Source organism: Mesocricetus auratus, unplaced genomic scaffold (genome assembly GCF_017639785.1).
Source record: "Mesocricetus auratus isolate SY011 unplaced genomic scaffold, BCM_Maur_2.0 contig_7743_pilon_obj, whole genome shotgun sequence".
NCBI classification, from domain to species: domain Eukaryota; kingdom Metazoa; phylum Chordata; class Mammalia; order Rodentia; family Cricetidae; genus Mesocricetus; species Mesocricetus auratus.
Genome location: NW_024430852.1, coordinates 29,821 through 44,552, shown reverse-complemented (window position 1 = coordinate 44,552; position 14,732 = coordinate 29,821). Strand labels below are relative to the sequence as shown.

The window sequence follows — 14,732 nt, the reverse complement described above, 5'->3', positions numbered from 1 at the left end:
TTGATTTTTAATTGATGTAAGAGGATCCAGACAAGTGTGAGCAGCATCTTTTTCCAGGGAGGTGATCCTGGGCAACATAACAAAGCTAATTTGTCACAATCCTCCCAGAGTGTTGTCAAGCAGCCTTCCTTCATAGTTTCTGTTTGTCTTCACTGGCTTGAGTTCCCTGGTTAGGGATAATGCTGTGTGGAATAGCAAGCAGGCCTGCCTTTGGGTTCCTGCCTTGAGTTCCTGTCCTGACTTCCCTCAGCTACAGAACTTGCAATTAAAAACAAATGAACAACACCCTTTCCTTTCCTAGCTGGGTAGGCATACACTTAAGCAGCACCATGGTGATGAACAGAGCCAGCCAGAGTACCAGCGATAGCTAGTGACTACCCTTACATCCATTCACACATTTCCCATGCTTGCAATAATTTGTACTCGCGTGCAATGAGATTTTCATATTTACATCTGTAAAGCAATACGTATATATGTCCATTCTCATACTGAAAGCTATGCCTTGATAAAAGACCAGTAAGATGGCTTTGTGGGTAACAGCACTTATTGCCAAGCCTGATAAATGGGGGAAGGAGAGAAACGACTCCTACAAGTTGTCCCCCAACCTCCGTGTATCCACAGACACACACAATAATGCAAGTTTAGGTTTAGAACATTTTTAAAAAGAAAAGAAAAATGTCTCCTCTGAGAATATGTAGAATATTTTTGGTATCTGTATGCAAATATCATAATGAAGCCCATACATGCTAATAACATTTTTAAAAACCTTGTGGAAGGAATTGGCAATAGGGTGGGAGGTTGGGGGAGGGATGGGGGTGCGGGAGGAGGGGAGGGAGAGGGACCTGGGATTGACATGTAAAACAAGCTATTTAAAATTAAAAGAAAAAACCTTGGAATCTCTTCAAGCTATTATCTACTTCCAGACTACATGCTTACTTCAGCTGCAGAAAATAGCCACTCCTCACAGAGACTCTGGACTACGGTGCATGAGCCACATAAGTCATTCAGAACAACACCTTCTGCATGGCACCTGAATAACCCTCTCAAGAGGAACACGGTACAGGTTCTAATGAAAGATTTGCTGGCCTGAGACTGAAAGCACAGCTGGGTCTTCGGTACTGACTCTTCTGTCACAGCTGTTATTAGAAGCTACCGCCCTCTTTTTAAGACAGAGTCTCACGTGTGTCTCTGGCAGGCCTAAAACTCTCCATGAGGACCAGACTGGCCTCAAACCCATAGAGATCCACTTGCCTCCTTCTGCCTTTCAAGTACTGAGAAGGAAGGTATGTGCCACCACTCCCAGCTTAAAAACTAATCTTAAAGAATAATTCATCTCACCACTATCTGAATTAGAAAATTTTGCTTGCTTCAATGTCCATAAGGTAATTTAGTGTCACATACGTGGTACCTATTCACTTTTCTTTAACATTTTTCCATATTTGAGGATTTGTCATACTTATTTTTCTGTAAATACCAACTTCATAATGAAGAAAGATATATATGCAATTCTAAATACACAGACATATGAGCATATGTGTCCATTCCATATTTCTCTAGCCTGGACCTTTTACCTTGCATTGTGTTATTTGCACATCTATTGTATATTTTCTACTAAAACTGTGCTCTGCATTAAGTCAGGCTCAATCCCTAATTCTTCTTGGTATTCCCTGAATTGCCAAATACCTCCCAAATGCATGCATAACCAGATGACTAAATAATACTGCTAGACTGCAAGATATAACCAAAATAAAACCCTTTGTTCAACATGAGTCTTCACAGAGTGTGTTCTTGAATGACTAAAGATGATCACACCAAGCAGTATTGAGTTGGGCAAGTGCACATGCATACATGTACATATATTTGCACACACACACATATACACACACACACACACAAACACACACACACACATCGGCCAATGGAGGACATCAACTCTGCAGCAACGATGTTGCTGAATTGTGTAGGTATACTAATAAATAATTCCCTGTGGTAAGAAAACATACCAGAAAAGTAGAACAAAGGTCATCTGTCTTTCTTCAGTGGCAGAGTTTGTGGATATAACATCACAGTAGCCCATCATAATTTTAATTTCAAATATTTTTGAAATACCACTGACCAAATGAACATTACTAGCAAGTGTGTGGCAGCCATTCTGAGTGACAAGGATTGGTTGTGCCACCCTTGGCTGCTGACAGATGCTCAGGAAGGGTCTGTCATGGATGCCTAAGGAAGCACGATGACTTCGGGGCAGGACAACAAAAAGACCTACCCTAAGAGGAGGCAATCGATAACTGAAATGGCCAGCAATCTGCGTTTCAAAATCTGCCACAGAAAACCCTTACAAATGATGCACAGAGGGCTGGAGAAACGGCTCATAGGCCAAGAGCACTGGCTGCTTCTGCAGAGGACCTGGGTCAATTCCTGACATCCACATGGCAGCTCACGGCCATGTGCAACTCAGTGTAAGGGGATCCAACTCTTTTCCAGTCTCTGTGGGCACCAAGCATCTGTGGGGTGCCCATACATTCATGCAGGCAAAACACCCATCCCAATTAAATAATATTTTAAGTCAAAGGACCCCTTCAGTGTCCTCCATGGAGATTTCAAGTAAAGTATCTGAGAAACTGTTCTATACTGCCTCTTAGAGCACTTCCAAATTGCTTTCTAACTAACCAACAAAATAGAAGAAGCCTTTTGACTGTAGTCAAACTGCAAGAAGGCTATCACATTGCCAGAAGTCTCATCTCAGTTGCTGGGATAAAGGCCTCCTTTCTAAGCACAACCTTCTGCTCCTGCTCTTGTGAGGCAGAAGTTGGAGGATTTCTGTGAGTTCAAAGCCAGCCTGGTCTATAAAGACAGTTTCAGGCCAGACAGGGACACAAAGTGAAATCCTGCTTCAAAAAAACAAAACAAAAAAATATTACTTTCTCCTAAAATCCTTATGTCATCTGTAGAGAGAAATGTCTGTTTTTTCATATCTTTATATTGTATATGAATCAATTTATGTTTATTAATGTAAATTAAATATACAAAAGGTAGTCCTCCAGCAGCAAATCAACTACTGTTCCATTATCCCTGCATTTATTACAAGATTATTATTCATTTATCCCATTAAAAATTGCATGCAGTGTCCATTTGAAACAATAAAGAAATGGGAATTGTCTGGGATAAGGCCTGGTCTCAACACTGTGCTCACACACTCGTTAAATAGGACCAACCCTACCACTGAACTCATTTTCTCTAGATAAGGCATCCCGGCAATGTTTCATCTCTCAAGCATTCCAGGAGAGCCTGGTCTCTCCATTTTCCTGTCTCTGCTGCACTGGTTTCCCACATCCAGGTGTTTAACAAAGGAGATAAGAGAGCAGAAGGAGAGTGATCACAAGGCCTGCAATGTCTCAGTGTTTGATTTCTTAGCTCTCGCTTAAACTTAGTATCTGGCAGAAACAAGAGCCACTGCAAATTCTTCTAAACATTGAATTTCTATTCTTTTCCTTTTCACAGTACTTGGGATTGAACTCAGGAACTTAGATGTGCTAGGCAAGCACCCTACCACCGAGCTACATCTTCAGCCTCTACATGCTGAATTTTTCAAGCAATGTCCTACTTCTTACAGAATCAGTGTTGTAATTTTGCAACATAGATTAATTTCCATCTCCTTGGGAAACAAAACACAGAAGGATTTTAAATTACATAAAGAAAACATATTCGTTTTGAACATGCAGAAAGTAAAAGCTTTAAAGTATTATTAATCCTTATTCCGTTTAATATCAGCATTAAAATATTCAGCCTAACAACCTGCCAAAATCTCAAGTGTGCTTTCAAAAGTAATCGTAAAATCTAAATTAGTACTTCCATGCACATAGACATCAATATTAAATTAATTTAATTACAAACAAATAATTGCATATATAAACTTATTATCATGTCTTTATGAGTTACATTTGACAAGCTTGTATTTAGAAATGCTGTAATACTAGTAGACCTATAGATATACTAAATAGAATGCTTTTTTAAAAAATCAAACTGAAAATACTCTTTCTTTTTTAAAAAAATGTGCATAAAAGTAAATGTATCCAGTAAGGTGAAAAATAAACTATTAGCTCTTTGAAAATAAAATTGCATTTTGATGACATAGTAGAAGACTTACTAAATATGCAGAGGGTGGCTTATCGTCTCAAAAGGAGGCTTTCCTGGGGGACCAAGGAAACAAAGCTTGCCTGCACACTTCTTACCCTACCAATTCATATCACTGGGGCAGACAACCAGAGATGTCCAGCTGCTCTCAGAGCCAATTGGCAAGCTGTCTGGCAGAAGAACCCTGTTATGTGTGGAATCGTTCCCTCGGTTTAATAAGTCGCACTTATGAACATGGCTTTATTAATAAGCAGAATCTGGCCAGATACCACCAAATTAAGACGAAACTATTATGGTGGGTTCTAATCCATTGACTGATGACCCAGTAAAAGAAGGAAATTGTAGCAGAGGCATGAAATAAGACAGTCATATGATGACACTGGACTTAGGCTTTCATGAACGAGGGTAGAGCAGGGTTCTGGGGCTACCAGAATCCGATGGCGGTGAGGCAGCTCTTGACCTAGAGGCCTTGGAGGGACCATGGCCCAGTTACACCTCAGCTTGGTGTTGTGGGGCTCCAGAATGGCACATGAGTAGTAGATTACTATTAATTAAAGCCATTTTGAACTTGTGGGAGTTTTTATGGAGGCTCCGAGAAACTAGCACATATTCTTAGTCATCATGTGTGAGAAATACAAATGAGGATGCAAGAGAAAATGACATCTTTACTCTGTTTGGGGCTTTTAGTTATCTCATGCAGAATAAATAGATCAGTGGGTTCTGAATTTGCACAATTCCAAGGTTCTGTCTCCTTGGGTTTCTGATATCTAATATGGGAATTTTTTTTTTACATTTTACATTGAGGCAAAATACCCTCAGTTATCTGGAGGAATGACTCTGTCTTTTCATGGGAAGGAAGACATTCACATAAAACAAAAAATAAGTGTATAGACAAATAAATACACATTTTTCTGCTTTTGACAGAGTCTGATGTGTCCTAGGCTAACCTCGAACTCATTCTACAGCTAAGTCCAGATCAGTGAATAACACACTAATACCCAGTTTCAAAAACAAAGCCACCTTGAAAGGCAGTTAAAGAAAATGTGACGTAGCTAATGCATTATTTGATTAAGAATAAATTCCCTTCTGATTTTAATTCTGTCATTAAATTAAAATGCCTCCCTAGTCAATACATCAGACTGCATTTACACTCCTAGTAAAGGCAGAAAACACAAGGTGAAATGGGAGTCTGTATTAATCCAGGAGTCCGGTGGGTTCATCTTTTCAAATACGTATAGCTTCTTCAAGCTTTCTGAGAATTAAACACCAGCTTAAAATTCTTATTTTAATACACAGTGATTTAACATATAGTATGCACCTTGGCCTTTGGGAGAAATTGTGTGCTAATCTAACTGTAGACCTTACCTTTTTTTTTCCAGTTTAAATTTAGAAAAGAAACAAGGTTGCTTCACAAGTCAGTTCCAGGTCCCTCTCCCTTTCCCTCCCCTCCTCCCGTGCCCTCCCCTCCTCCCATGCCCTCCCCCCAACCCCCCCCCCGTTATCCCCTCATTCCCCCAGGGTAGACCTTACCTTAAACCCAACAATGTAACAGAAAGAGTATTTTTTTAACTTAAAATGTCTTTCAGAACCCTTGACAAGAATCATAACTCAGGTCAAAACCTGACAAAACATGTTCTTGAAAAGGAAGCTGAAACTGAGTTGTGTAGAAGGGATCTCAAATCCCAGGATATCTTTAGTAATGTTAGAAAAATCCTCATATATTCCAATACAACTGCCATCATCTACTAAATATAGAAAACTACTACAGTTTTACAAGGATAGACTATTCACAAATGTTTTTTTTCCTTTGATTTAATGATCCTTGCCAAGTAGAGCTGCCAGCTATGTCTCAGGTTGATTTAAGGAAATTTTTTTAATAGATGGCATTCACGGGAACTGAAAACATGAGACAATGAGCCCAAAGCCATGTGGTATCTGTCTTCATGTGACATGAGAGGGATATTAGCCTCTGGGGCCAGAATTCCTCTGAGAAATTCTCTGAGCCACTCTGAACAGACTACAAGTGTCAAGCCTGGAAAGCTGTGAGACTTGGCCTGGAGAGATGACTCAGCACATAAGGGTGTGTATTGTTTCTGCAGAGTCTCCCAAGTTTGATTCTCTGCAGCCATGGCAACTTCCTGTGGTTCTAATTCCAGTGGATTTGATGCCTCTGGCCTCTAAGGCCATCAACACACACACACACACACACACACACACACACACACACACACACGGAATGCACTTATACACACACACACACACACACACTCATGACATTTTAAAACAAGGTAAAATGAATCTCTGTGGGAGGGAGCACCACCTCCTACACACGCAGTTGAACCTCTTCTTTGCAAATGAGGAAACAAAAAATCCCAGTACTGCTGTCCTTGTTCAGCTAAGACATGACTGGCTGCCTAGCAAGAGTGTCCCAATATTCTGAGTTAGCATCCTGTAACTCCAAACATTTGCACCCCCCAACCTGACACTCCTTACCTTTCAGGGTGCTCACTCGAGCAGTCATGTGGCTGTGTGACCTATCTCCATGCTCACTGTGTGTTGATATGCAGCTACGCCTCCATTGCATTTTTTTCACGGCCAAAGCCAATGCCTTAGACAGTACAACTTGTCATGAATTTCTCACCATTAATTAACAAAGAAGTTGTTTATCTCTAGACAGTAACTCAATGTTGTTACGAAGAGAACATCCCAGTACTCATAGAGTGATGTTATGAAAGGACAGTAAACCTATAAATGTTCCTCAGTCAGTCAGATGGAAAAAAAAAACAACGCAGTTCCTCCATTTAAATCTACTATTCTCATCCAGTCTGAATAGTGGAACCAACTAAGACATTCATTTTAAATGTAAATGTAATTAAAATCACAGGGAGAAACCCCAGGCAGAGGGTTTTACTAAAAACTCTTTGGTGGCAGGACAGTTAACCCAATGACATAAAGTTAAAGCTACTTCTTTGTTTTTCAAAATATGTGGTCAGAGACAAGGGTACCTTCAGATTCAAGTTGTTCCAGGCCATAGGAGGTGGATGTATTTGGGTGGTTGATAGATGGAAGAACCTCAGAAGGGAGTGCTGGAGAAATTGTGGGAGCTTCCACAGTCATTGCAGGGGGTGTCATTGGAGAGCCCAAAAATGGTATGAAGTCCTCATTTGGCACAGTGATTGTGTCCATTATGTCTGCCAAGTACAAGAGACAAGACTTGACACACAAGACCGTCATTACAGAATGTGTTAACATATGCTTTGAAAAGCAAGGAAGCAGTGTCTCAAACACAGTAAACTCAGCACTTAGTCCAACTCCTCTTCTCCCGTCAACCCAGCTACACACGGAAAACACTTCATCACCTGGGAGAAGCACAGCCTCAAATCATAATTTTGCTTTTAAAATTTAATCTCCCATTTATTCGATTGACAGTATAATGGATGGCATAGAATTTTGTATAGGGGACCAAAGGCAGAACATGCACCAAATTAAATGCCAGGGTTTACTTTGGAAAGAACAAGTATGCTTCACAAAATCGTGTGGAAACATTTGAACCTAGAACTGTAGCTAAAGTAGACTCTATTTCAAAGCATCCACATGAAGCCCCCACATCTACAGAAATTACAGCAATCATACCTTGAATCATTAGAATCTCCCTAGACAGAATTCACACATGCCCAAGTTTATATCCATGAGCCAGAGGGAATATGTCCATAGATATAGACATAGATATAGATATATAGATAGAGATAGAGACATAAGATAGATATATAGATATATAAATTCCTATGATTCAGAGCCAGAGGACCCCCTTATATTTCTTATGGGAATATATATTGGTACAACAACCACTATGAAAAGGAGACATTGGTCCCTATTGCCAAATACACATACATCCTGTGGTCAGCATATATCCATTATCTATGAGACAGTCCTTTACAGGTCCAATGCAGAACATGCAGAAGCGTGACCATAATAGCTGTACTCACAACAGCTATACCTGTAAATGGCCCAAATGCAGACAGCAGGAGCACAGATGGAGACCAGATGAATAATGAAATGTGTTTCCATAACTGCGTATGATACAATGGTCAGAACAACAAACTACAGAATGTATGACAATCAGAACAGTAAGCTAAAATACAAAGTTCCCAAAAATTTATCCGTAGCACAGTTTTTTTGCAGTGATATATTGTATATGATTTATTAAAGCCACTGGAGATCAAAAGAGCAAAGCAGTCATACTAGTTAGCCATAGAAGCCAGGCAGTGATGGCACACACCTTTAGTTCTAGGACTCAGGAGACAGAAGCTCAGGGCCACCCAGGCTACATGCGAATGAATCAGTCTATGAGAGTAACAAAACTCGCACCTTTAATCCCAGAACTCACAAGAGGTATTTAAGACAGAAACAGAATCTCAGAGCTGGCGTTCATTCTCCACCCACATTGAGGATAGGAATGATGGATTCTCCAGCCGCTCTGAGGAGAGGTTACAGTCTGAGGCTTAGTGGAGAGATCGTGGAGACAGGATCAGCCCTTTCAGCCTGAGGTAGAGTAAGAGCCAGTGGCTTGGCTTCTTTCTTTACCTGACCCTTGGCTTTAACCCCATTATCAGTCTCGGGGTCTTTTGCTTTCTGTGTTATAATTTTTCTTATAAAGTTAGAATCAACAAAGAAATGAAAATGTGTACTTGTAGTAGTAATTATAGATACACAAAACCTGGAGGTAGTGTGGAGAGAAGGAGATGATGAAAACAAAATTGATAACGCTGGTTCCCAGTCAGAAGCGAGACATGTAGGGTTAGGGTCAACAGATTTCATGAAGGTGGAGGAGAAAGAGGGAACAAGATGGCCGAGGCAGGGAGGGGTGCAATGGAGGAGCAATGAAAGACATATCTTAATAGAGAGAGCCACTATGGGCTTGGGAAGAAACCTGGCACTAGGGAAATGAAGGTTATTGTGAAGACTCCAGAGTTGAGTTTTGCATGTTTTGTTTTGGAAGGGGGATCAGGAGGCAGGATTAGAAAGTATTTACTAAAAATTTAAAAAACTATCTCAATGAATATCTTATCTTTACTTGGATAATGGTGAAACAGAGAAATGAAGAAATATATATATTTCTTAAGTATATGCATATTCCCTTGATAGAGCAGGACACCTCACAGTCTATAATACAGAAAGCCATAACCTAAGTAGACATTACTGGGAAAGAACAGAGGCCTACAGAAGTTCAGCAGCTTTCCTGAGGTCACAGTCTTAGAGACAGCCAAAGGTGACTCCAAACACAAGTCCTCGCTATTTTTACATTTTTCACACTGGCTCTTAGGAGGGAGTCCTCAGGAGGCTTGTACTTGGGGAACAGAAGAGTCCTTTGAGGCTACAGCACATTTCTACAAGCAGAGAGCTGACCATCTTTCCAGGGAGGGAACACATGCATGCCGGTGAAAGGCCAGAATCCTCACTAATCCCAGTAACTCACACAGTAAAGCCCACACTCCTCCTTCAAACACTGGCCCCACACTCCCCTACTGACCTTCCATAGAAGAGGTAACTTCGAGAGACGAAGGGACAACAGTGGGGTGGGCTGGAGTGGCCAGAGACACCCATTGTCTGGACAGCTCAGTGGCATCCACATCAGCAGACACAGGAGCGGGGGATGGCATGCCTTCTTCAGGCTCCCCACTGCCTCTGGGAACCTCAATATGCTCTTGTGTCACCAAGGGTAATGTGGGGTCTGGTTCTTGAGTGGACATTGTCATCTCTTGAGTGATGTCTAAAAAGGAGGAAAACATTTTTAAGTAAACCAAATTCCGATACATTAAAGTCACCATGAGGTCAATTAATTGAAAAAGGGTAGATAGCTGTTTCAGAAACCAGAACAACAAAGACAACTTGGGAATCAAAGGCCAGTTATTGGAGCTGCTTGGGGGATTTGTGGGCAATCTAAGGCAGAAATAAAGAAGGAAATGTGTAAACAAACAAATAAACAAAAATCTAGAATAAAATTGAAGCAAAATAGGAAGACAGATAGCTGGGCTTTTCAGATATACTTGAGAGCTGGTTGAATCAAAAGATAAAGTATAAAGAACTGAGTCACACTAAAATCTCCCAGAAGTATTTTCCCATATTAATGTTCACATCTGCATATATAAAAGGAAGGAAGAAGTTGGCAATTTAAAATAAAAAATAATAATTACGCCAACCAGTGTACACCTAGTTTCTGTGATGGACAGGCAGGGCAGTCATGATGTGGTGTGCACTCTTAATTTACCCTTCCACATCTGTTAAAGGAGAAGGATAGTAACACCACCCATGGAAATCTATCCCACAGTAGTCAAGAACACATACTACAGAGCCATCTTACTTGGGTCTGAATTTTGATTCAAATACTCTCTAACTTTGTAATCCTAAGATAATTACTGAACATCTTTAACCTTCAGTTTCTTGAGAAAAATATTTACCTACAATCTTCCTTCCTTCCTTTTATTTTTTTGAAGCGGGCAAAGTCTTTATATTCCAAACATGAAGCACAGTACCTTGCACAAATAAGTTTTTCAGTAGACATTTTTTTCTTTATTGTCTTATTTAAGTATGTGCTTGTGCATGTGTGTGCACATTAGTGTAGGTGCCCATGGAGGCCAGAAGAGGATGCAGGATTCCCTGGACCTGGAGTTCCAGGTGAGCCCCCTGATGGGGGTGCTGGGAACTAAGCTCAGGTCTTCTGCAAGAGCAGTAGGGACTCTTAACCATCAAGCCTGTTCTCAAAACCATAGGTAAGTGATGCAATTATTACTGAAAGTATAGTTAATCACCAAATAGCCTGAATATTATCAAATCCATCTTACTTTTTAGCTTGCAATCGTAAAAGTCCAAAATACGACAATACAGATGTGCTGGTGTAATATATGCTAGGGACCATGTGACTTCATGTTCTAGGAACATAAGTGCTATGGACAACTGAAGTAAAATTATTGTTTCATCTTATTTAACAACTTTATGCTTACACGAGCTCCACTCGGTGTCTTTTTAAAAACAGAGTATGCTGTGAGTGGTGTGAGTGGTGGTGCATGCCTTTCCTCGGGTCTTGAGATGCGAACACGTGGACCTCTACATTTGAGACCATGCAGGGTTACAAAGTGAGAAACTGTCCCCTCACAAAAAGTTTAAATAGAACTTATAAAACATGATCTGAAAACATCTATGAAAAGGTACACTTTTCAGCCCCTTTAGACTTCTAAAAATGAATTAGAAACTAAGTATGATAACACACAATTATAATCAGAGCACTCAAGAAAGGGAAGTGAGAGAACCAGGCATAAAAGCCACCTTTGGTTATTTAGCAAGTGTGAGTCCCAGAACCTGAAATACTGTGTCAAAACAAAACAAACACGCAAACAAAACCTAAAAACTCAAGCAGGCATGTAAACTATTCAGTCTTACTTTTGTTATTTATCAAATGATCACATTTACCATTTTAATTACATCTCAAGAAAACTTTATGAGCCATATTACAAATCTGTTTTATTTTTGTCTTTTCTTTAGTAGGTTCCTTGGTCCAGGTGAAAATGTTGTATATTTTAAAGCAATTTCAAGTGAGTATATGCACTTTATACAAAGTCTTTCCTTCCGGATGCTATTATGTAATCAACCACATAACAAAACATAATTCATCAAACCAATATTAGGGTTTCACCTTCTAATATTCAAAGATGTCGAGGCTAAGAAAAAGGTGAAAATTAAGAATAAATCAAGTTGATGATTTATATTTTCTTTCCATATACTTTCTAAACAATTTATTTTTGAGTAGATAAGGTCAGAGAACCCAAGTGGTTAATACTACAAGATAAATTTTACCTAATTATTTTTGGTGAGAAATATCAAAGATGTGCATATATTTTGCAATGAGGTATAAACAGGTATCACACATTATTGCAGAACTGAAATATATACCTGCTTCCTTAACATTTTTATATGTATTTCTACACTGGTTTCAATGCTGTTGGCTGAGACACGTGACACCTGTTTCTGGAAGCTGTCCTGCAGATGTAGAATATTCTTAAGCATCCCTGACCCCTAGCCAGGAGATGTTAGAAGTAACCCCAGCCAAAACAACTCAAAACATCTCCAAATGTTGCCAAGAATTCCAAGGAGGACTAGGATGTGCATGGAACTGCCCTTAGTTAAAGAATGTAACACGTGGAGGCTATGGTTTTTTAAAAGAATATATATGATTTATTTGAGTATTCTGTGTTTGATTAAAATTTGAGTAACTGTTTCTAAGTCACCTAGAAAAAAGTAAAACCAAAGTCTACCTTAGCAGCACACATCCATGATCTCACTGCTCACTGGGGAAGCAGTAAGACAGATTTTGTTTGAGGTCAACTGAACTACATGGTGAGTTTAAGGTTAAAACTGAAGTAAACAGACAAACAAATGAACAAACAAAAAAACACCCAGGAGTGATGACACACATCTTTAGTCCTGGCAGTTATGGGCAAAGGTAGCAAAATAGTGAAGTCAAGGAATCCTTTTTGAGATCCTATCTCAAAAAATTTCAAAAATAAAAAAATAAATCCAAATTGAAAGTTTCCAAATCTAAAGAATGTTTGGGGGGTGTTTTGTGGCTGTTTTATGTCTTTACATTTCCCTCTTACCTTCTGGCACACTTCCTGCTGCCCGATGTGCGTCAGACTCATACTGAGAGGTAGAAACCATGGTTTTTGAGAAAAGCGTGGTCCTATCCTCCAGAGTGGGTGCTGTGAAGCCTCCAGCACTTGGGAACGGGTTCGTAGTGGAAACTTCAGGGTCTTCTGTTGGACTCGTGGGAGTAAAGGGAGCTTGGTGGGTATAATCAGGTGATCTCTCCTCCTCCAGTGCAATCATCAGGGCTGTTCCCGAGGGCGTTTCTCCTTCAGGCAGCCCCGGAGCCACCTTGTTAACCTCTGTGAAAGTGAGGGTCCCCTCAGCCCCTTCAAAGTTTTCATATGCTTCATGTGGGGGCTCCGTACTCACTTGAATCTCTGTACTGTCTCCTGAATCCGGGGTCCCTATGAGACCTACACTCCCAAATTTGATGTCATCCCACTCATCACTTGAGACAGAAGAAACAGGAACAGCTGTGCTGGCACTCACTGTGACCTTGAGGTCCCCCAGAAGACTGCCAGTTGTTGGATCAATATTCAAGATATCCTCAGGGGTTGACACTAAGTGTGTGGTGGCAGTGGTCTGGGAATTGCCACCTGGTTTCTCTGAGGGTCTCTTCCCATCAGGCTCTGTATCTGTTGTGGAATCAATACGAGGAACAGCAGTCATCCCCTTGGATGCATCTGTCTCAAATTTCTCAGTTCTTGGATTGGCAGTTAGCATTTCTTTGGTTTTTATATAAGATGTAGCTGTGTTTCCCAAGCTAACTGCTTCCTGACTTTCAGTGGCAAACAACTCATTATCCACATACTTAAGGAAGTCACGTGTTACATCTGTGATCCCTTCTCTAATGGGCTGGATGCTAGAACTGCTATGTGGTCCCTCCAGGTGAGGATTAAGAGAAGTAGGGGAAGAGACAGCAATGATTGACATGGCCTTAGAAACTCTGTGTTCAGGAGACATCCTTGCAAGCTGTCTGGGACCATGCCCTTCTTCACTGGCTGAGATCACTGGCTCACTGGAAGAGTGAAGATCAGGGATGTCAGGATGCAGAAGCCCAGCTCCTGGAAGATGGCGTTCTTTGTTGACAGAGGTTACTTTATTTAATTGCATCACTGATGATCCTGCAGACAGCACCATAGGAGATTCAGAGGGCATCTGCTGGGACATGTGCTTTGGAGCAGAGGAGATGTTTTCTTGGTCACCCGTGTTCATCTCCCAGGACTGCTGTGTCTCCCCATGAGCATGTGCTGTCTCCCTCTTTTCCACTTTTGGGAAAGCTAGACAGTGGGTGGCTAGGGTGAGGCAGAAAATGCTACAGAAAGCCACAGAGCCGTGCAACAGAGTTGGTCTGCTCATAGTGGAAGAGAAATGCAAGGTGAAGGAGTTGACAGTTCCAGGGATTGAGTCCTGTAGAAAAGTAATGCATAGCACACTGTCATGTGGATATATTTTGAAAATAAGCTCCTTCAACTTAAACCCGAAGAACAATGATCTCCTTGACTCCTCCCAGAGAAGGGAGGTAGGACATGGTTGCTCTATTTCTTTGTCCCCTTGAGACATGAATAACCCAGATCACTTTTCCCTTCTGAATTCTGCAGCTGATTTAACTTAAAGCTCCCTAAAAAATGGTACACAAAATGACTTTAGAATTTAGCACCATGTCTAGGAGATGGAAAGCAAATGTTACAAATACATTTTAGAAACTTTTGTGTTTCTGTGGTCTGTATGTTTGTGTCCCTAAAATTCATAGGAGATCTAATCAGAAGGACAGTGTTGGGAGATAAGGCTTTTAGAAAATGCTGTCATGAACACAGGGCACTGATGAATGGGTCCAGGGTCCCTGGAAAGAGCCCTCAGACATGTCCTTCCCCTCTTGTCTGTCGTCATGTGAGAGCAAATACATACCTGCTTCTATGAACCAGGCCCTAGCCCGACACCTGATCCGCTATTGC

General features: G+C 40.7%; 1 protein-coding gene across 1 annotated transcript in view; it reads right to left on the bottom strand.

The window, feature by feature from the left end:
• Positions 1–14,340, bottom strand: part of LOC121138116 (armadillo-like helical domain-containing protein 4) — a 28,730-nt gene extending 14,390 nt beyond the window's left edge. Inside the window, exons 1-3 of the mRNA XM_040740929.1 lie at positions 12,789–14,340; positions 9,668–9,907; positions 7,143–7,328 (exon numbers count right to left, since the gene is read on the bottom strand). Coding sequence (XP_040596863.1) covers positions 7,143–7,328; positions 9,668–9,907; positions 12,789–14,340 — 1,978 coding nt within the window. The remainder of the gene's footprint in view (positions 1–7,142; positions 7,329–9,667; positions 9,908–12,788) is intronic.
• Positions 14,341–14,732: the final 392 nt, after the last annotated feature.